The sequence below is a fragment of the Manacus vitellinus genome, unplaced genomic scaffold, assembly GCF_001715985.3.
Source record: "Manacus vitellinus isolate BGI_N305 unplaced genomic scaffold, ASM171598v3 scaffold_82_pilon, whole genome shotgun sequence".
Lineage (NCBI taxonomy): Eukaryota > Metazoa > Chordata > Aves > Passeriformes > Pipridae > Manacus > Manacus vitellinus.
Genome location: NW_021940828.1, coordinates 1,536,573 through 1,557,033, shown reverse-complemented (window position 1 = coordinate 1,557,033; position 20,461 = coordinate 1,536,573). Strand labels below are relative to the sequence as shown.

General features: G+C 44.9%; 1 protein-coding gene across 2 annotated transcripts in view; it reads right to left on the bottom strand.

Moving 5' to 3' along the window:
• Window positions 1–16,384, bottom strand: part of INTS9 (integrator complex subunit 9) — a 57,312-nt gene extending 40,928 nt beyond the window's left edge. The window contains exons 1-5 of one of the 2 annotated variants that reach the window (XR_003916350.1): window positions 16,254–16,376; window positions 11,899–11,959; window positions 9,644–9,706; window positions 5,840–5,979; window positions 4,084–4,170 (exon numbers count right to left, since the gene is read on the bottom strand). Coding sequence is in view for 1 of the 2 variants with exons in the window: in XM_029964883.1 (XP_029820743.1) it covers window positions 4,084–4,170; window positions 5,840–5,979; window positions 9,644–9,706; window positions 11,899–11,959; window positions 16,254–16,318 (416 nt within the window). In the remaining variant the exon portion in view is untranslated. Of the gene's footprint in view, window positions 1–4,083; window positions 4,171–5,839; window positions 5,980–9,643; window positions 9,707–11,898; window positions 11,960–16,253 lie in introns of both variants that reach the window. The other variant, XM_029964883.1, reaches the window with a different exon arrangement.
• Between the last annotated feature and the right edge of the window lie 4,077 nt (window positions 16,385–20,461).

The window sequence follows — 20,461 nt, the reverse complement described above, 5'->3', positions numbered from 1 at the left end:
TTCTCCAGATCTGAGATTTCACTCTTTTTGTTTTCAATATGCCTGGTGCTTCTAAGTCAGGGCTCCTGTGGAGGAGCAGCCCACTCCACCCCACCCCAAGCACTGCTGTCCTTCAGCTCCTTGTTGCTGTTCTATCCAGCCTTTGCATCAAAGAAGGAGCTGTGACTGAGGTGTTATCACAACTCTTGTGGCGTTTTCATCACTGAAAAATGAGATGTCAACATGAAATGCACCACCAGCACTGGTAGAGATGACTGGGATCTGGGATCAGTGTCTATTTTGCACATCCTAACAATCTGAAAACATATGAATAATCTAATACCCTAATAATCTGAGACAGTCCTGTGATTAAAATCAGGTACCAGACCATGACCAGGGGTGGCCCTGCTCTGATTTTTGTCACTGGGCTCTTCCAAGAGGACATGTTCCTGCAGCTCAGCTTCCCTGCCTTCACCCCCCAGTGCACTGGCAAGGATACACGAGCTGACACTGCAGAGCTCTTTGAAATCCCCCACACGGAAGTATTTAAGATGTTTTACACCAAAGTAAAATCCATCCATTCTGCCCCTCACAGACATTGCAAGTGAGCTGGACAGCGTTGTCAAGGGAAGAAGTGAACTATAATGTCACAGGCTCTAAGAGGGATGGCTAACTCCTGGGAAATAAATCTTCCTTAGGAACACGGACTGAGGCAGGAAGCAGCACAGCTGCCAAATGCGTAAGAAGAATAGGATATTTTTTTTTTTGGTATATTAAACCACTGCTAAATCAAAGGCTAATTCAAACCAATTTCCAAAGATTTATGGAAATTGGTCAAGTTTCTTTGATCAATTTGTTTAAAGGAATTTAATTTATTGTTATATCTACTAGGTCAGTGAACTCCTCCATAATTTAAGATACTGAAGGAAGGATTAAGGGCAGCTCTTGCCAAGACCACTGCACAGGTCTGGAGCGATAACTGTAATTCCAGCACACGCTGGCTGAAAGCTCATTGTGCTTCAGGAAACAAACAAAGCCTTCAAGGTCTTTTTTGGGAAGTCAAGCAACAAAAGGCCAAACAATGTGGATAGTTGTCCACCACTGCACTGAAGCAAATTGCCTGTAAAAGCCTTTAACCCACCCTAAGAGGCATTTAGTGTTGGATGCTTTCAGGAGCTTCTCTTCTGGGAAGAGGAGAATATTTCTCCAGGTAATGGAGAAAGTAGGGAATTGTCCTTGTTGATAGAAGGAAGTTTCTATCAGCCTTGACTCTGTGTCTATGCTGTAAAAATACTCTGATCCCTGGCAGGGACCAGTGGCACCACTCTCCAGTGGTTTCATTTGGGTGAGTGGCACAGGACGAAGTGCTGGTCCCTCAGATGTGCCCCTGCTGCCATTCATTCAGTCTGTCCCCCTTTAAAATCTCTAAAACCACTTTTAAAATCTCTACAGAGTTACTAGAGGATATTTTACAGCCTGGAGTAAATCTACTAAAATCATGGCAACACCCTGTTACGGATCACCTCCCAGCAACCAGATGTGTGTGGGCAGATGCCAGGACAGCCACAAGCAGGAGGGTACCATGAAGCAGCACCATCAAGGACACAAAATTTAGGCTTGAGAAACTCAGAGGTTTGGTTTTTTAACTGGGCATCTGCACAGAGACAGTCCCTCCTGGTCCATATAAAGGATGACATTTAAGATATGACATAAAAAAGAGAATTGTTTGAAGGGAGAGGAGGATGCAGCAGCAAACTAGATCAGAACTTGTCCCCCATTCAGCCTCAGGAAACAGCCTGTTTCAGATATTTTAGAGAAAGATATCACAAAGCATCAAACAAGAAGTCAACAAAGTGCTTTTCATAAGGCAAACTTCCTCTTTGCCCCCTGAATCCCAATCAGTCTGAAAGATATCCTGGCTGACATCTACAGAGCTCATCTCAAATAAAACCCACTGGCAATAAAGCTGGCTAAGCTATTAGTTCAGATTGGATATGATAATGGAAAAATGTAAACCACTCTAATGAACTTATTATTACATTTTATACAGTGTTTGCATTTAAAATGCTCCAGTGCTTTATCTAATGGAGATGACAACACTTTGTGTTCTGTACTAACTGTTCAGAGTGGGACCAGCTGAACTGCAAAGCAGTAATGGGGACTGATCAGCCTGAGAAACTCAAGTTCCACTCAGAAGTAATAAATATTCTGTCCTAGCAACAGCCTGAGTATTAAAAAACCCCAATTCCTCAAGGATCACATTTGCTTAACTAACGGATGTCAGCCCAGCCCTGCCTGTGCCATTAGCCAGGTGCTGATTTGTGGAGCAGTGGAGGTTTGCTCACATGCTCTAATAATCAGTTCCATTCACTCCTGCCTGACACTTGTCACCAGGAGCCTCAAAACACTTTGCAAACATTAATTAAGTCCCTGTGTGCCCTCTGGGGTGGGTGGGAGCTCTGTGTTACAGAAGCACAGGGAGGGGAAGAGGGGAACTCAGGGCAAAGGTGGAAAGGGAATTCAGATTTGTCTCCAGACAACACTGGTTTCTGGCCTCATGGCAGAGTTTCTGATATACAAATTTATGTTACTAAATAGCTGTTTAGTACCTCCCTGGTACCCCTTCAGAACAGCTACATGATGGGACCCAGGAAGAACATTAATTTTGAGGTACTTCCTCAGAAACACGAGAGAGGAAAATGTATTTTAAATACCACTTCAACAAAAAAAGACTGCAGCCTCCTCCAGCAGCTGGACCAGAACAAAGATTCCCTCTCTGTGCTTGCCTCTGGAATAGTCAGCAGCATGTGAAGTGCCAGGCAGCACTTTTCCTAAAATACGACCACCAGGCAAGTGACATTCTCTGAGCTCTGAGATATATGACCCTCCTTTAAACTGTGCATACAAAACATGCCACAGTGTGATGGCAAAAACAGCTCCAGAACTCCCTCTCCACACACTGGGAGCTGTGTGGGGGTGTGATGGGAATAAGGGCTCCAGAACTCCCCCTCCACACACTGGGAGCTGCAGGAGAGGGCCTGCTCAGGCCAGCAAAACTCCAAAATTATAAAAAAAACACATCACTATTCTGAGAATCCTGATAAACTTTACTTTGCTTTACATCCAAGTTCTACTTGCCTTCTTCAGAAGAGTGAGGGTGACAGTGCAAAGGCTGCTCCTAAGCTCAGCAGGGGAACACAATATACAGCTAAAAACACAGCAATTGGGATTTTTAATTTCTTTGCTTTGTGGTACCGGAAAATAACGAGACAACTTTTACAACATACGAAATAATTCATTTTTAGGGAACTTTTAAATCAAGCCACCTTAAGAATTAGTGGTAGAAAATGGGAGATCAATTAAAAATGCACAAAGCAGCCTTTAAAAATAACTTTCTAATCAACCAACCCTATCTTTAAAATGTGCTAAAAAGGAAAGTCTCTCCTCCAAAGAACATGTTGTGCACCTAAAATTGGTTTTATTTCCAAGGAAAGCATTATCTGCAATTAGTAAACTGTATGGATAATTTTTAGATTCCACAGGCTTTCAAAATGTTAGATGTAGAAGCCCTCAATTTTGAGCACCTTGTTTTGATGAACAGCTGGAATAATGGACATGGTGTTTCCAAATAACCTTTTTTATTCAGGTTTTGATTTGGTCTGAAGCTTTGGAAAGCCAAAAATCTCACTTCTGCTGTTCAGGTGTAAAAGAAGATGGTAAGAAAGGTAACACTGCTCTGTTACCTCCAACAGTTGTGTCTTGACTTTCTTAGTATTTCAGCGAACATGAACGTTAATATCATTTTAAATTTAAATTATTCCAATACAATATAATTAAGTTTAAATAGCCTGCTAATTTCAACAATTTTTTATGATGTTAATACAAAAATGTGCTGGTTTTATCCACCACCATGGAGCTAAACTAAATCAAGCTTGTGAGGTTGGAAGCCCAACAACGTGTGAATGAATTTAGAGAAAGAACCGACCCAAGTGAACCTTTTTCTTGGAAATCTCAGAGGGTGGGAGCTGACCCATCATTCCAGTGAATCCTAAACTCTGGTCAGTGTTTTAGGACAGCCACCTTTCCCGGTGACTTGTTCCTTACCTCTGCACCTCCTTGTTCTTCCACATGGAGGCAGACTGAGCCTTTGGCACGCGTTCAATGGAATTCACCAGTTCTTCCATGAGGAGTCTGAAAAGGTGATCAGGACTAAATTAGTACTGCAGCCTCTCACACAGGAGAGAGTTGAGAGCTTTGTCCCAAATCTTTCCAAAATACCCCACAAGCTGTTAACGCTGCCAGGCAGTTTTAAAGAGGGATCTTCCCACAGAGCCATCGCAGCAATTACCCAACAACCAACACTATCCCTCTTTCTCCACAGAGCATTCCCAATTCCACCTGCCTGGCTGTGACAGCACAGGATCTGGCCCATTGGGTTATGGGTTATTTGGAAAGTGCCAGATAATTCCTTCATTACTGACACAACCTGTCATATGGAATGAGACAAAATACACAAGGAAAGCTCATTAGCTGGTGCCCGTTTATCACCTGGAGAAGCCAAGCACATCCTCAGAGGGAACCCTCCTCCTCTACCAGTGCACATTTGAGACAGGGAAATATGTCAGGCATTAGAAATTCTCCCTGCAGATTTCACTGCATCTGTAGCTGTGTGCAGGTTTGAAGGGAGGAAGTCACAGATTTACCTGCAGAATGGCATCTGGAATTACTTGGGATGGGGAGAACCACACCAGTACATTCTCCCAGAAGACTTTTATCTTCAACTCTGGACCAACCCCAGAGCTCTATTTCTAGTTCATATTCATACAATTCCTTTCACCTACAAGGGCCTTCAGTTTCTGTTTGTTTTCACACAATGGGGGAATTACTCTGGCATGGGAAGTTTGCACAGGACCTTTAACAGCCAAAGATTCCTGCTCTGAAGTGCTTACAGAGTAGTCCAGATACCAGGGTCTAAAGTGGGTTCTAATTACTGAACACAGCAGCTGCTCTGCATGAGGGAGGCAGAGACCACAAGGCCAGTCAGGCCTCATCAAGGGACAAACCTGCAGGGTTTGGTGTTGACCTATTCAATCAACAAGACAATTTTGTAAGAATACACTGGCAAGTTTGGTGACTGTTATGGGTTTGACCACATTGTCAGGTCTTAGATGTTCTATTTCAGTCTCCTGTTGCTGCTGTTTTCTTCAGTGCTTCTCTCTGGATTCAGAGCTTATGTATCTCAACTGTGGTTTGAGGTGAAGTCTGTTTAAATTCCCTTCCATGGAGTGGAGGAAAGTGTGGTTATATGGAATCATAGCATCCTACAATGGTTTGGCTTGGAAGGGACCTTAAAGCTCATGAGTTCCAACCCCCTGCCATGGGTAGGGACACCTTCCACTAGCCCAGGTTGCTCCAAGCCCCATCCAGTCTGGCCTTGGACACTTCCAGGGATGGGGCAGCCACAGCTTCTCTGGGCAACCTTTTCCAGTTTTCTTACTGAAAAGACTCCTTTTGTTTAAGGGGATCAGAGAGGAGCAGGAGAAATCCCTAATCCATGGGGTTCAGAGCTGGCTATTATGGCAATTGCTGCTCCAGGTGTCTCAGCCCACTCCAGATCTACTGTCCCACATCAACTGCCTGGATTCAACACCAAGCACCTGCTGCAAGTGTTGAAGATGGTTCCAGAGGTTGGGAAGCATTGAGTTAACACATTTGCAGCACTAAGGACTTGGCTGGTGTTCAGCTCCTGCCTAAGAGCCTCTTGGGAAAACGAGACACCCCTGCTCTCCCCAGGTTGTCCTTCACACCTTCTCCTGAGCAGTGATGAAAGAGGAGTGGAGAACATTAAGGGGCTCTTTACCTGCCAATTTGAACAGTGGGCTCAGTGGCATAGACTGTGCCAGTGAACCCTGTGTACTCTGTGATGTAGGGCAGTGCCATCATGCAGTGATAGTTGGAGATCAAGATCACATCCACTGTGGAGAGGTCAAGCAGTTCAGTCTGAAAAGAGAGCAGAGAGATAAGCAACATGTAACCCTTTCATGCAGTTTAAGCAATGGCAGAAAAACTTCTTATTCTGTTTTGGGTGGTTTTTATTAATTTATAGTGCAGGAATGTAACCAGTTGATATAAAAAAAAAAGTCTGTCTCGTGCCATGCCTCAGCTGTGGCAAAGATAAATATTTCCTTCAAATTAACAAGATTTATTTAAAAGCCCCCTAAAAGGAAACCATGTCCTGGGTTTGTCTGTGTTTCATACATGGAAATGGCTGCTGTTATGAGATCCATGGTGATCACACTTTTATCAAAGAACTCATATGTGCACTTCCTCAGGGAGGAACAGACACCAAAACTTCTGCAGCACTGATTTAGCAGGGTGGCTCATATTTTTTTTATGCAGCACATCCTACTGTACCCCAGGAGAGTGAGAGAGATGAATGAAGACTGTATTTATTCCTACACTTAAAATAATTCTATTTTCCCCAAGTAAACTCTTGGCATCTTTATCATTCACATTTTCTACAGCAGGAGATGAAGCTCATTCATAAGCTACAACAAAACAGTTGGGTGGGTCCAATTTGTTTTGATGTGACAGTTTAGACAAGAGTTTTGAGAGCAACAGAAGATTTCACACATTGTTAAAAGAATTTTAATTAGAAATATTTACTGGTAATGCTATAACACAAACGGTGTCAAGTCAGGAATTTACAAGATGTATGACCTCTAACTCAGTTATTATAGAGCAGCTAATGGAATTCAACACTCATCAAGCACATATTATCTGATTACAAGGCTTGGTCCAGCAATTTGAATAAAAAAGGCAGGAAAGTAGGTCACTCTGCTTTTCAGAGGGCTGACACAGTGCTCTGGTGACAAGCTGCTTAACTCCTCTCTGAGCACTCATGGTTTCAGTCCATGATCACAGCTAATGTTGGAGCCACGATCTCCAAGCTGGGAACAGGAGGTGAAACACCATCCTGGGATCCCTGACAGGGCACCTTTTATCTCACTGAGCTTCCAGGCAGAGACACACTCACTGTGTGGTATCAATGGATCCGCTGATGCCTCCTCCTGCCAAGGCCTGGTTCCTTCATGAACTGGTTTTTTGCTTGTCCAGAATCAAATTCTAGAGTGGTCTGAGTGGGAACGGACCTTAAAACTCATCTTATTCCACACCCTGTCATGGGTAGGAACATCTTCTGCTATCCCAGGTTGCTCCAAGCCCCATCCAACCTGGCCTTGGACACTTTCAGGGATGGGGCAACCACAGCTTCTCTGGCCAACCTGTGCCAGGGCCTTACCACCCTCACAGAAAACAATTTTTTCCCACTCTCCCATCTCTCCCTGCCCTCTGGCAGTGGGAAGCCATTCCCCTTGTCTTGTCCCTCCATCCCTTGTCTCAAGTCCCTCTCCAGCTCTCCTGGAGCCCCTTTAGGCACTGGCAGGGTTTCAGAGGTCTCCCTGGAGTCTTCTCCTCTCCAGGCTGAGCCCCCCCAGCTCTCCCAGTCCATCTCTCAGAGAAGCTCCAGCCCTGAGCTGAACCCCAGCCCAGGTGAGCCCTCAGGAGGATACACACCATCACTCTCCAGCCTTCAGCATCCCACATCTCAGAAGCATTTACTGAAAGGATGAAAAGGGTGTCAAAACCAAAACAAAGTCAAATCTTCCCTGGGACTTGCGGCGATCTCACCGAAGTGCCTTTGAACTAAAGAGGTTTCAAAATGTTCCTTGAGATGTGAAGTGAAAGAACAGAAGGTTGCCAAGCAAAGAGAGGGCTGCACCCTGCACTCTGATATGTGTGAGTGTACTCTGCTGCCCAGACAGCCTTTAGCACCTTGTGGCTGCTGGATTAGATCCAAATCTTGGCTTGCTTTGGCAATGGTGTTCCTGGAAGCGATACCCTGATTCTCCCACTAACTGCTTTTGCAGACAAGTTTCTTCAAAAGAAGTGGTGTGGAAGGAGACAAAGGGAAAGACAAAGCCTCTTTCACACAAGCTCCTTCTCATCCTGTGCTGCCAAACACCAGCAATGTTCCCACCGTGCTGATGCTTTCAGCTGGCCATGACACCCGAAACTCCTGCAGGCAGGTGAGCTCAAGGGGTGAGCTGGATATCACCAGCACATCTCTTCCTGGTGCTCACAGAGACTTGGCATCTGTTGGGAACTTGGGAAAACATCTGGGAGGCCAATTTTAAAGTCCCTGCAATGGTGACAAGTGCAGCTGGTTGTTGTAACATGGGCTGGCAGGAAGCAGCTCCATGCAGTGGTAACACAGGTAAAATGAAGCAGTGACTCCCTGTCTGTCCTATTTAGAGCTGCACATGTGGGTGTTTTCCAGCTCAACAAAGTAACCAGAAAGCCTGGCTGAAGCATCCTAAACCCCAGCAGATTATCCTTCCTGCACATGGTCTCAATTCCAAAGGGAATCCAGCACAGAAAACTCTATCCTTCCCCAGATCTGAGCCACAATGGCATTTTCTACACATACAGATGCTTCCCATATTCCTTCCATAGCACAGTAACCAAAGAGATCAGAAGCACCCTGTACTATCAGGGTTTTGGGTTGGTTTTTTTTTTTGGTGTGATTGGATTATAACCATTCCAGATGGGATGGAATGGTTATAATCTGTTGGAATCACTTGCCAAAGCCAGTACCAGAGCTGCAAACTTGCTTGAAGAATCGAAGTGACAAGAGTCAGGAGCTGCCAGAGGTGAGTTTCCTGGGATCCACAGACAGAAAAACACTATTGCCAGAGCCCCAGCAAGCTGACAACAACCTTCCAGGAGTGTTTTGTGCCTCCTGCCAACAAGGTCAGGTAGAAGGGGAAAAAAAAAAATCGCTGCCCAAAAGCAATTGTCTGTCTTTGAATGACAGAGAAAACATCCCAACATGAAATGAAAGAACTGATGTTATCACAGTCTGAACACACTGAGGGAAGAGGATACTATTCCCAGACCATTCCCCATCATTCACCTCCATCTCTCTCTGCTCAGCTTTTGACTCCTACATAGAGCATTACCCTGATCAGCCAGGTGACCTCGGGTAATCCAAACATCTTCAACAGTCTTGCTTTCTTTTTTTTCTTTTAAATCCATGAATTCTTGTAAAAACCAGCTTGAGAAGCAGCCACTTGCAGCCACGTCAGTGGATTTGAAGGCAGAGTTCTTCCCTCAAAGAGGCAGAGATGGGCAGCAAAGAAGGTAGCAAAAGTTTTTAACCTAAATGTGCTGCTGGCAGAAATGCAGCCCAGAAGAATCCAAACCTGGCTTAACCACACATTCAGCTCCCCAGAGAGCTCCACTGGGCAGGTCCTGAATCCATGGTTAGAGACAAACAGCATTCCTTGTCTTCATTCCCTGCCCTTATCTGGATCAGCACATGTATCCTGTCATATTCCAGCCCAGCTCAGTCAGACTGTCTTTGGAAGGCCCATAAAAAGGGACAGTTAAGTCTTATTCTTGTGTGAGATACAGATCTGCTCAAGGAAACCTTCCACACCTCCCAAAACCTCTGTTGAAAAGGGCTGTTTCCATCCTTTTCCCAGTTTTAGCAGTGTTATTTACTGAGCAGCAATTAAACAGCAATAATCTGGTAATAATAATAATTTAACAAGTTTCTCCCACATGATTGAACAGAGCCAGATTTTCAGCAAAATAAACTCACCTCTGGCAAGCAGAACTCAGGCACAGAGTCCACAAACACGTGGCCAGAGCACTCCTTGAGCTCCTGTAAAAAGCACACCAACAGAGAAGACACAAAAATACAACCCAATGTTACTCCAGTGCAGCACATTTTGCACTTTCCAAACAGGGGATTTCCAGCCTGTTATTACATCATGTTTATGCCCCTTCTAGACACAGTTTGGTGTAAGGCAGATCTGCTGAAATTCCCTTCATGCCAGATGAAGCTGCTTGGTGTCTGAAGGGATCAGATCCTTGTTGGGAGAACAGAAGGAGCACTTTGGCAGGTCAGGAAGGAGCCCTGGGAATCACTGGTGGGTGGTTTGGAAGGCAAGTTTGCAATTTAGTTTTGGTTCCAAACAACATCCAACCTCTTCTGCCTTATTAGGACCAGAATGCAATTTTTAGCCCCTTTCTCAGAGTATTTGATGAAGCAACTTTTGGGGATCTATGCTCCACATGGAACTTTTTATTAGATTTAGCTCCACCGGATCTCTAGTCCTCTATTTTCTTCCTCTTTTTCCAAGGCTGACATCAAAAATCTTTGTCACATAAAAAGTCAGGGCTATGTGTGGAACAAAAATATTCCCAGCCCCACTCCTAACACACCTCACAGGGTATCTCCCACCCACTCTCCTCTCCTGGATGCTTCCCTTGTCCCACAGCGAGGGGTCTCAGCCAGAGCCAGCCTGACAGAATTAAAGATTGAATCCCATTGTTAATAATTACAGTGCACCTGCCAACTCCTAACGAATGAGCAATTACAGCTCGTGGCAGAAGTCTCCCACCCTCATCTCCAGGGAGTTCAAAATGATTAAAAGGAGATCTCAGCACATTTCAGTGCCTCTCCAGGACTGAGGTTTTATAACTGTCACTGGAACAGGAATGTCCACCCCACATGATGAAACACCCCCCTTTGGCTCCTTCCCTTGCCTTTTTCCAGCAGGGGTCACGGAATTTACCATTCCAGGCAGCCCCAGAGGTCAAGGTGGAGGGAAGAGATGCTGCATTTGAATTTCTAACACATGATTTCCATTGGCACTGGGTGAGTTTGGAGCACATAATGCAGCAGCAGCACCCCAGAAATGGAAATACATCCCACATAAAACTATACTGACAGTGAGTCCATTCTTTGGGGGCTCTGAGACCCAGGCTGGGGTACAGGAGAAACATATTCCCAGGGAATTCAAACTGAGCAACTCCTTTCCTTGTCCCTGAGCCTTTGCAGCCTGTGACTGCCAGAGAACAAGTGCTCTGAATAGAGCTGTTACTATTTTACCAACACAAATGCTGCCTGTACAGTTTCTTTTGTCTCCAATGAGAAGAAAAATCAGGTCTTTAATCTATGATCTTCAGCTCCCTTGCCTGTAAAAATCAGATCAATCCATTTTGTCCACCTCAAAGTCCCCTACATAACCAACTATTATCAGTGTTTCCTTTAATGTTCACATAGTCAGAGAACAGTCTATTAAAACACTATTTTCTCCACTGGTACCTATTGCTGCCCACATCTGAAATGTACCTGCCTATTTTACTAACTTCTGACATATTTTTCTGTTCATTGTTCCCCCGTGGCAGATCAAGCTGGAGGCTGCAGTGCCAAGTTTTGGTTGAAGCCCCAGATAAATTCTGCCTACAAAACTGATGTAATGAAAAGAAGAGGGGGAAAAAAAGAGAAATTCTGTGTCTCTCATGTAGCTGAGGAAGTTCTGTATCTTAGAATTAGGAGGCTGGAGATAAAATCCTCCCTGCTATGTCCAGCAGCAGAACACATGTTGACTTCAGAGGCCAAAGACAAGCTTTTCCTCTCTGAGGGACCTCCCATAGGCAAACCATTCACTCTCTCAGAGTCCTCCTGCCTCAAAAAAGGTACAGTACCAACCTCATTTATAAGCATACTCTGAAGCTTCAGTGTCAGAAAAGTGAGACTGGGGAATAAAAGGCACTCTAAGAAGGCAAGGCACTATTATTTATGGAGCTCCATGAAACACAAAAATATTCATACCGATGACTTCTGCATTTTAAAGAGGATTTTTTATAATCTAGGCTACCTCTGAAGACTGAGAGCCTGGAGTAGCTATTAGCATTTTGTTTCAAACCCTTCTGCTCTACAAGGACACTCTGGCTGGTAAAGGTACCCACAGAAACCTTTGGGATGAGTCAGTGTGGAATATTGTTCCTGCTCCTAACCTGTCAGGGAGCTTTTGGCATGGCAAGAAAATTCCAGAAGTACAGTACCTTGTCCAGAAAAGTGCTTCCATCTTTCAAAACCCAACCAGGAAGTTTGGACAGCCTGGGGCTGTGGAAAAAAAAAAGAAAGAGAAATTATTGGAATATGAACTGGCTCACGATCAGTGGCCAAGCACAGACCTTCTGTTTGGTGTCACACAGGCAGAGAACAGCATTCCTGTCTCAGGGAAGTAACAGTCTCAATAAAACACACAGACAGTTTCACTGTGGGTAAGTGTTCACCAAAATGACTTTTACAAATCATGATTATGACACTTCTAAGTAAAAAGAGGATGTGGCCTGCAGGGAGTTTGTAGTCATTTATGAGGAGAATTTCAAAAAGGCTCAGTGCTGCTCAGCTGCCCTGTGGTAAAACTGGATGAATAAACAGAAGTTGGGGCAGCAACAAACTCTGGGCTTGAAACAACACAAAAGCACCATAAAACTGCTCTGGGACAGAGGACAACAGACAAATATTCCCATTAGCCACAGCGGGGGAAGACTGATGCTCTGGACCAAGTGTTTGTAGACACAGGTTGGGATTTTAGATCACATAAAAAACACGGTTTCCTGCTTAGTTCCCACCCTGAGCAGCCACACCAACAGCTGCACAGAGCATTCACCTCTGCTGAAGGACAAAGGGGCAAGGAGGCTTTGCTGGGAAGTGCATGTTCTAAGCAACAGCAGAGACCCTTTTTTTAATAGTTTCAAATGCTAATAAAGAAATTTCAAGGTGGACATTGTAAGCCTGAGTTTACAGCAGTACTTGCTGCAGCATTTCTTGCTGCCTTAACTGAGAGACTTATTCCACACTTCACTAATATTTGATTTTTGTGGGAGCCTCCAACTTAGCTCTAAAACCACTGTGTGCCCAGACTCAAGCACATCTACAGAAATCCAAAAAAAGTGGAGGTAACAAGAGAACTGAACCCACCTGGAAACAAGCCCTGCAACAACCTCAGATCTGGAACCTGGTTGCAATGAAATCTGGAAGTGCTGGGCACTAAGTTCTACAGACAAACATGTTTATAGCCTACAAGGGCTTTCAAGCTAAACATCTTGAAAATAGGAAGTGATTCGAGGGCTCAGAGGAATGCTGTGTTCAGATTAATGTGGATATGAAAGAACAAAATCTAACTGACACCCCGGAAAGTCCCAAGGAAGGAAAAAGAGGAAATCCAAGGCTCAAGCAGTGAAGACAGAAGGTAAGAGGGAAGAGTAGAAGGATCTGTCATGGAAAAGCTGTGCCAGAGAAGTGTGTCCCATTTTGAGGATTAAGTCTGAAGAAGTCTGATGATAGAAAAGATGAAGTGGTTGAATGTACTCCACACCAACATGTTCAAAAACACAATTTAGGAGCAGTAATTTGGAGACTGAGGAGGCTGAAGATAATTGGTACAGTGAGACTAAAAGAGCTATGGAAAAAGCAAGGAAAAAGCAGAACAAACCAGTCTGATGTGCAACAGCTTTGACAGATACAGGAGGAGAGGACAGAAAACTTGGCTGGAAGGGACATCTGGAGGTCTGGAGTCCAATGTCTCAATGACTGGGTCAGGTCAGTCTGGCTTTGTCCAGCTGTCTCTTGCAAATCCCTGGATCTTTCTGTGGGATCACCAGCACGAGGCAGAGCAGAATAAACTTTCCCTGATATTCTTGCCCTCCTAATTTAGCCTCGTGTGAGTTTTGCTTTATTCACAGCGAAAGAGCAACTGTTGACTCGTACTAAACTGGCACCCACTGAGGGGGGTAAGGCCTTGTCAGGGGAGGCAAAATCAGCAGATTTTGGATCTTGTGTGTGGCTGGAAGTGGAATGAGCAACACAGGACAGAAAGGACTCTTTACCTTGAAGCCAAGAAGCAACACAGCTCCTGCCGACACAGTTTTGACATTGTAATAGAGTGATTGATTAATCCAAAATAGCTGGAACTGCCCCATAAATAATGTGAGCAAGTGTGTCATGGTTGGACAGGAAAGGTTAAGAGCTTCCCACATGTTCATTTTACCGCTTTGCATTTGACTTTGGCGCAGGGGAGAAAATTCCCGTTGACAAACCCCCTTCGAAGTACAGGAGAGGGCACAAAGGGTTTGGCAACTGCAGGTGCCCTGCACGTGCTCCACGGGCTGGAGAGAACAAGGACTGCCACTGCCAGGGCAAGGGGCAATCTAAGTACCTCTTGATGGGCTTTTTTTTTGGAGAGGAAAGAACTCTAAAAAATGCCCAGTCCCTTTCGTGCCACAAACACTGCAGCACTTTCCTCTCTCAGAGATTAAAGCACAGGCTCTCAAAATGTTTGCTCAAGGAGGGTCCCATGCCAGGTGTGACACAGGACTGAGCTGCATAGCAAAGATCCTCTGTAATGTCATTCCTCAGTGCTCCACAGAGGTAAAAATGAGGGCTCACACTTGCAGAGCCCAAGCAGTTCCTGGGTCATTCTTTGGGGATCTCTGGATTAGAGGCAGCAGAGAGAAGTGTGGTTCCTCTCTGATGAAGATTTCACATGGGTCTGTCTCAGATTAGCACACCTGGTTCTGAGAGGACACACAGCTCAGATCTGACTGACCTGTGCTAAAATTCCTCAGGTAGCCAGTCTCTCCTGTCATCTCTCACCTGGCAACTGATTGCAATGTCACCCCTCTGTCACCTGCCCCTGTCTTGTGTTGATAGTGCACATTTGAATTTCAGAGGTATTTAGACACAGACACCTGATCTATGAAGGTACAACTCCGAGCACTGCAGAGAGATAAGGGCTTTCCAGTGGCAGCCACATTCCTCCTCAAGTTTCTACCTCATTTCCACCACTCTCTGCAGGACACCTGGTTTGTAGAGCACTGGAGAGATCAATTACTCGCCCAAGTCCATGTGCTTAGGCCAATCCCTGCTGGAAGGGCTGTTCAATCACCTCACCGACAAGATTGATTGGATTTAAATCCAACTGTTTGCTCCCATTCCACTGGGCCATCAGGGGTCAAATCTGACATCCTTTCTTATTGAGTTTGAGTCATTTTAGTGCCGACATTCTGGAGGTACTTGGGGAATTCCAGGTTGTGACCTGCAATTTGGCTGTTCATTCCCAGGGTCTGCTATCAGCAGACAGAGCTGGCATATCCCCAGGGAGTGCTGATTCCTGCCGGCCGAAAGAACCTCTTAAGCCTTTGTTCAATCACCTCATTTTGCTACTTGTTCCTCTCTCCACTTCCTTTTTATTTGGGGGGGGTGAAAGCTAATGCAAGGTAATTCTGCCTGTACCTGGATTTCCCAAATTTTCTGGATCCCTTCAAACTCTACTTCTGCCCCAGCAGCAGATGTTGCAGCCAACGACTGCATTATGGAATGGGACAAAAAAATCAACTATCACACTGATCCCTCTTAAGGCATCTGTTGCCTCTCTACAGCAGATCCTGAACTCCACGTTCTTGCAGAACAATGCAGACATTGTCTATTCTTTTCCTCTCCTCTCTGAAAAATAACAAATCATAGGAAGTGCTGGACAAACTGCTTTAACCTCATTAGGTCACTTAGGAAACTCCCTTTCCCAATCATATTTTCCCCCCTCCATCAAGCCTCCTCTGAACCCAGAACGTTCCCTCACTTGTTTCCTCGTGGATCAAAGTTACTGAATGGCTTTTGAGAAAACTCCCACTGCTTCCCATCACTAAGAGTTACTCATTCCCACCTTTTCAGCTGTTAATTTTTGCCATTGATTCCATTTACTCAAGACATAAGTCATCCTAGCTGAATATCCAAATTAATCTAAAAACTTGGGGAAATACAACTTTGTAGTAGGGCATGGAAGGAGTCTTGATCTCAGGATTGTCTTCTAGACTCCTTTTCCCTGCTGTTCCAACCGTGTGCCCAGCTGCACTGCCCTTTTATTTATTTCATTTTTTAAAAGGGAACAATTATGCCAAGGAGGCAACTAACAAGGACTGCTAAGTGCTATTTTCCTTTGCATTAGTCTGTGCTCCAAGAAAAGCCTGAGAAGATGGTGGTTGAACAGAACTGGGCTCCACACACTCCATCTCTGTTACCCATTTATCTCATCTTGCATGAAGAAGCCAGAAAGATGACAGATATGTGACCTCACTTGTGCTAAGCAGTTGCAGCAATACTTTACTGAAGCTTAGAATAAATTATCTAGAAAAACCAATCAATAAATCCATAAAATGTCTTCCGTCTACCGAGCCAAAGGACGTTATTTTGATAAAGAGAATTTTTAAGTGAACAAAGTCTATTTATGATATCAGATGATGCTGTTCATTTGTACCCATCTCCTCCCTCCTTCCAAAACCCCATTTCAGGCAGAGCACTCCAACTGCAACCCAAGAAGACGCAGCCTTAAGTGCTGACAGGCCACAGAACTCACCTCTGGACCAGAGGCAACGGCAGGAAGTTGAGGGTGGACGTCATGTCCAGCCCACAGTCCAGCATGATGGTGGTGGATTTGAACTTGAGCACGTTGCATGGCAAGGTGGGATGTCCTGACAGGCAGTACTGAAAAAGAATGAGGAGTTAGTCCTGACCTTTACCAGCATGACCTTCTTCCCCTCTGTCTGGGCACTGGGGAAGACACACCTCAAATCCTGTGTCCAGCTCTGGGCCCCTCACTGCAAGAAAGACATGGAGGGGCTGGAGTGTGTCCAGGAAAGGGAACGGAGCTGGGGAAGGGGCTGGAGCAGCAGGAGCTGCTGAAGGAGCTGGGGGGGCTCAGCCTGGAGAAAAGAGGGATCAGAGGGGACCTTCTGGCTCTCTGCAAGTCCCTGACAGGAGGAGGAAGCTGGGGGGGGTGGTCGGGCTCTGCTCCCAGGGAACAAGGGACAGAACAAGGGGAAATGGCCTCAAGCTGTGCCAGGGGAGGTTCAGGTTGGACATCAGGAGCAATTTCTTCATGGAAAGGCTGGTCAGACATTGGAAAGGGGCTGCCCAGGGAGGGGGTGGAGTCCCCATCCCTGGAGGTGTCCAAGGAATGACTGCATGTGGCACTCAGTGCTCTGGGCTGGGTGACAAGGTGGGGATGAGTCACAGGTGGGACTGGATGATCCTGGAGGCCTTTTCCAACCTCAGTGATCCTGTGAACAGAGTGAACACCACTCCCCCAAACGTCTTTTTCCCCTTGTTCTGACACCCAGTTTCACACACACCAGAACAAAATCCCACTTCCCATGAATCCATCTCACAGCCTGAGTGCTCCCTGAGATTTCCCCGTGGCAGGGGATCAAAGGGGCAGATCTTCTTCAGGCAGTTTTTCTGATCCCAAGGGCTGAGTGGATGGCAAAGCTCCCCTCTCTGATTTAGGACACATGTGGGATCTCTTTTTTTCTAGCAATCACCTCTTTTCCCCCAAATCCCAGGAAATCAGGTTCTTCAAAATTCAGTCCAACTGGCAAAACCTGGCTAGAAAATCTGAAAACTACTCGGAGTGCACAGGCAGGGAGAGAATCCCTGCAGGAACACAAGGCTTTTTTCCTGTAAGAAACCTGCCTAAAAACAACCAGCACAGGTGCAGCAGCTCTGGGGCAAGTTCTCACCTGCTTTTTGTCTTGCTAAGCACAAACAGGAAGCAGAAGGGACTGGACAACCCCACCTGAATGGAAGGGTTTGTGTAGCCAAATCCTAAAGGCTTTGGAAGCTTAATGAGCCGGTGAGCAGGTTATGTAGGGGGCACTTGAGCATCATTGAGATGCAGCCACCTCCTGTCTGCAGTGACAAACATTTAACGAGGCACAGGAGCTCTGAATAAGAAGAGAACAGAAAGGTCGGCTTTAAAATGCGGGATTAGAAACCGAAATGTCTGAGCAGAGCCGCTGCCGCCCCTGCGGGAGGGAGGGGTTCTCTGCTTGGAGGAGGGAATTTTCACCTGGAATCTCCCAGGTCTGGCCATCTGGCAGCTCAGGCAGTCAAACTTTAGCTTTTAAATTCAAGTTTTGGTCAATTAAGATGAAAAATACCACTTGTTTGGCCACGTAGTGCACTACAAAGAGACTCAGTCTTTTTCTAAATCATTTATCCCACAGGCTTGTGTTCTGTACTTCCCTCTACCAACTGGAAAGAAGGGAGATTAATCATTTCATTTTGTACCTCTGCTCACAATAACCCAGGACTGCAACTGTCTGGATTAACAGCTCCCGAGGAGTCTATTTACACACATTCCACAAAAAACCTGCTTTAAATGATATTTAAATATTAAAAAGCTAAGTCCCGTATATTAAATTTCAAATATCACAAAGATTTTCGCTTTAAATTCACAAAGCCTTAATTATTAAGGAGCTACATCACATTTTGCCTCTCTTTCAGCAAAGTTTAAAAATAACAAGCTGGTGAAGGAGTGAGGATACAAGGAAGGAATTCAGTTGGTTTAGTCACAAATGTAATATGCTCCTGTGAAATTAAGTTCTCACCAGAGCAGAACTTTGACAACTGAAGCTCTAAATCCAAGTAAATAGAAAGAAATGAAGGGAAAAATAAGGTCTATTTTTGTAGCTTTTAAACTATTGGTAATTAAAAAAGGCAATGGAATATCACCTCTTTTATCAGCAAAACATTTTCTTGCCTTTTTTTAAAAATCATGAGTAGGTTCACAACCCTGACACCTACGAGCTAACTGGGAAATCTCCCTTTTTTCTTCTTTACAAGCAGCTAAAATCATCTCTATCTGTGGCTGTCACGCTGTGGTAAATGGATTCCTGGGAATCAATGGACTCTTCCCACCAGCTTCAAGCAAACTGACAGAAAAATAAAAAAGCAATTCATATTTTCTATCCAGCTGCTTGCACAGCTGACATTTCTGGGCCTGCACCTCCGTTAGAATTTTAGATTAGGAATCCAAGAATTGGAGTGTTTGCACTCTGTATGTCCCTATACACATTATAAATGTGGTTATTTCCACTCAGTTTATACTTGTTACTGTTTAAAACAGATCCAGAGATCCCAGTCGTGTTCCTGACTGGATTAAAATCCAAGCTCTTTTTGCTCCAGGAGTTGTGTGCTTCCAGCTTTATTCCCTTACAGCTAAAGGCTGGTGCAGCCAACACAGAAATGCCTCATCTCCTAACTAAAAAAAGTCATGCAAAAAAAGACACAAACCATTCAAAACATGCCCAGCTCAGCTCAGAACTTTCCTGGCAGGGTTTGTAAACTGGATGGAAGTTTGAGAGTGGGGCACAAGGAGCACAAAATGAGGGGTTAATTCCAGAGGCTCAGGCCCTTGGAGGGGCAGGTCCTCCACAGAAATCTGGTTCCCACAGAGCAGCCCTGGTGATCTCATGGAGGGCAGAGAGACAGAGTAGAGGGATGATGGCCCACAGGTGCAGCTCCAGAACATTCCAAACTGTGCAGGTTAAAGCCAGGGCTCTGAATTCCAGCTGAAGGCAACAGATCCTGCAGTGCATTCCTCCAGTATCAGTATCATGTGCCAGCTTAAAATCCGGGAGAAAATTAGGAACTGGAATTGCCCAAACCAAAGCATGAATTTTTGGGAGTCTGACACTTTCACTGGATTCTGAATCAGGTCTGGAGTTACAAAAATCCCATGATGGGTTTGGTTGGAAGGGACCTTAAAGATCCTCTCATTCCAGCCATGGACAGAGAATATTCCAGTAATCCATCACCTCTACCCTGACATTCCAAATTCAACCCAAATCTATGAGAAAAGAGGATGAAGACATCTATTCCTCCTCACACAATCCCGAGATTCAGACACATCTCTGGAAAAATATAAGGTGAAGAATCTGATCTTATAATTCCCAGCCCCTAAATTGATACACAGGTCTAAAAATGCTCCAATACAGACTCCAGACAAGGCTGTAATTCTCTTCCCAACCCCTTCCCTCTCTCTGCCCCGATGTAAGACTCTAAATGTTAAAAGAACTCTGCATTTCCACTATGGTTTTTATTTAAAGATTTCCCACTTTGCTTTTTCCCACTGAATTATATCAGACTCTACACTCACATCCAGAGGTGTTTGGTTTTGCAGTGTTTGGGATATTCACCCATATCTTTATCCCACAGGTGAGATTATGCAGGATCAAGCTCTTTGCCCACCTGCCCATGGAATTAATTGTACACATTTCCACAGACAGTGATTTCCTGGAAGTCTCAAAACAGCCCAGAATCCAAGTTCACTTCTACGAGGCTTTGTCAAAACACACTGTGCAGCCTCGAAACCAAGAGACAATTTTTTACATTGAATAACGGTGTAATTTCAGGTTAAATAAATCAAGTGTTATCGTATTTTGAAACCTGCTAGGATTTTCACCTCCAGACCAAGAATTGCAGCACATTATGTGAAAGAGAAATTCCTCCTGGAAAAATAAAGTGGTGCCTGAATCCAAGGTCTGTAGGAAGATTAAACAGTTAAAGAGGGAGATCTCGAGATACACCAATAACACGGGTAATGTATTTTCTGACAGAAGACTGCAATATCAGAACCAAAATCCTTGTCAGGAGCAAAGTGCACCCCTGGCAAAGCAGTTCCAGGCTGATTTTTTTTTTTATTACCTACTACCTGTACTATCACAGCGCCGATAGAAAACGACTTTATTAAGAACCACGAGGTTTTATTCCCGTGGCTGGCGG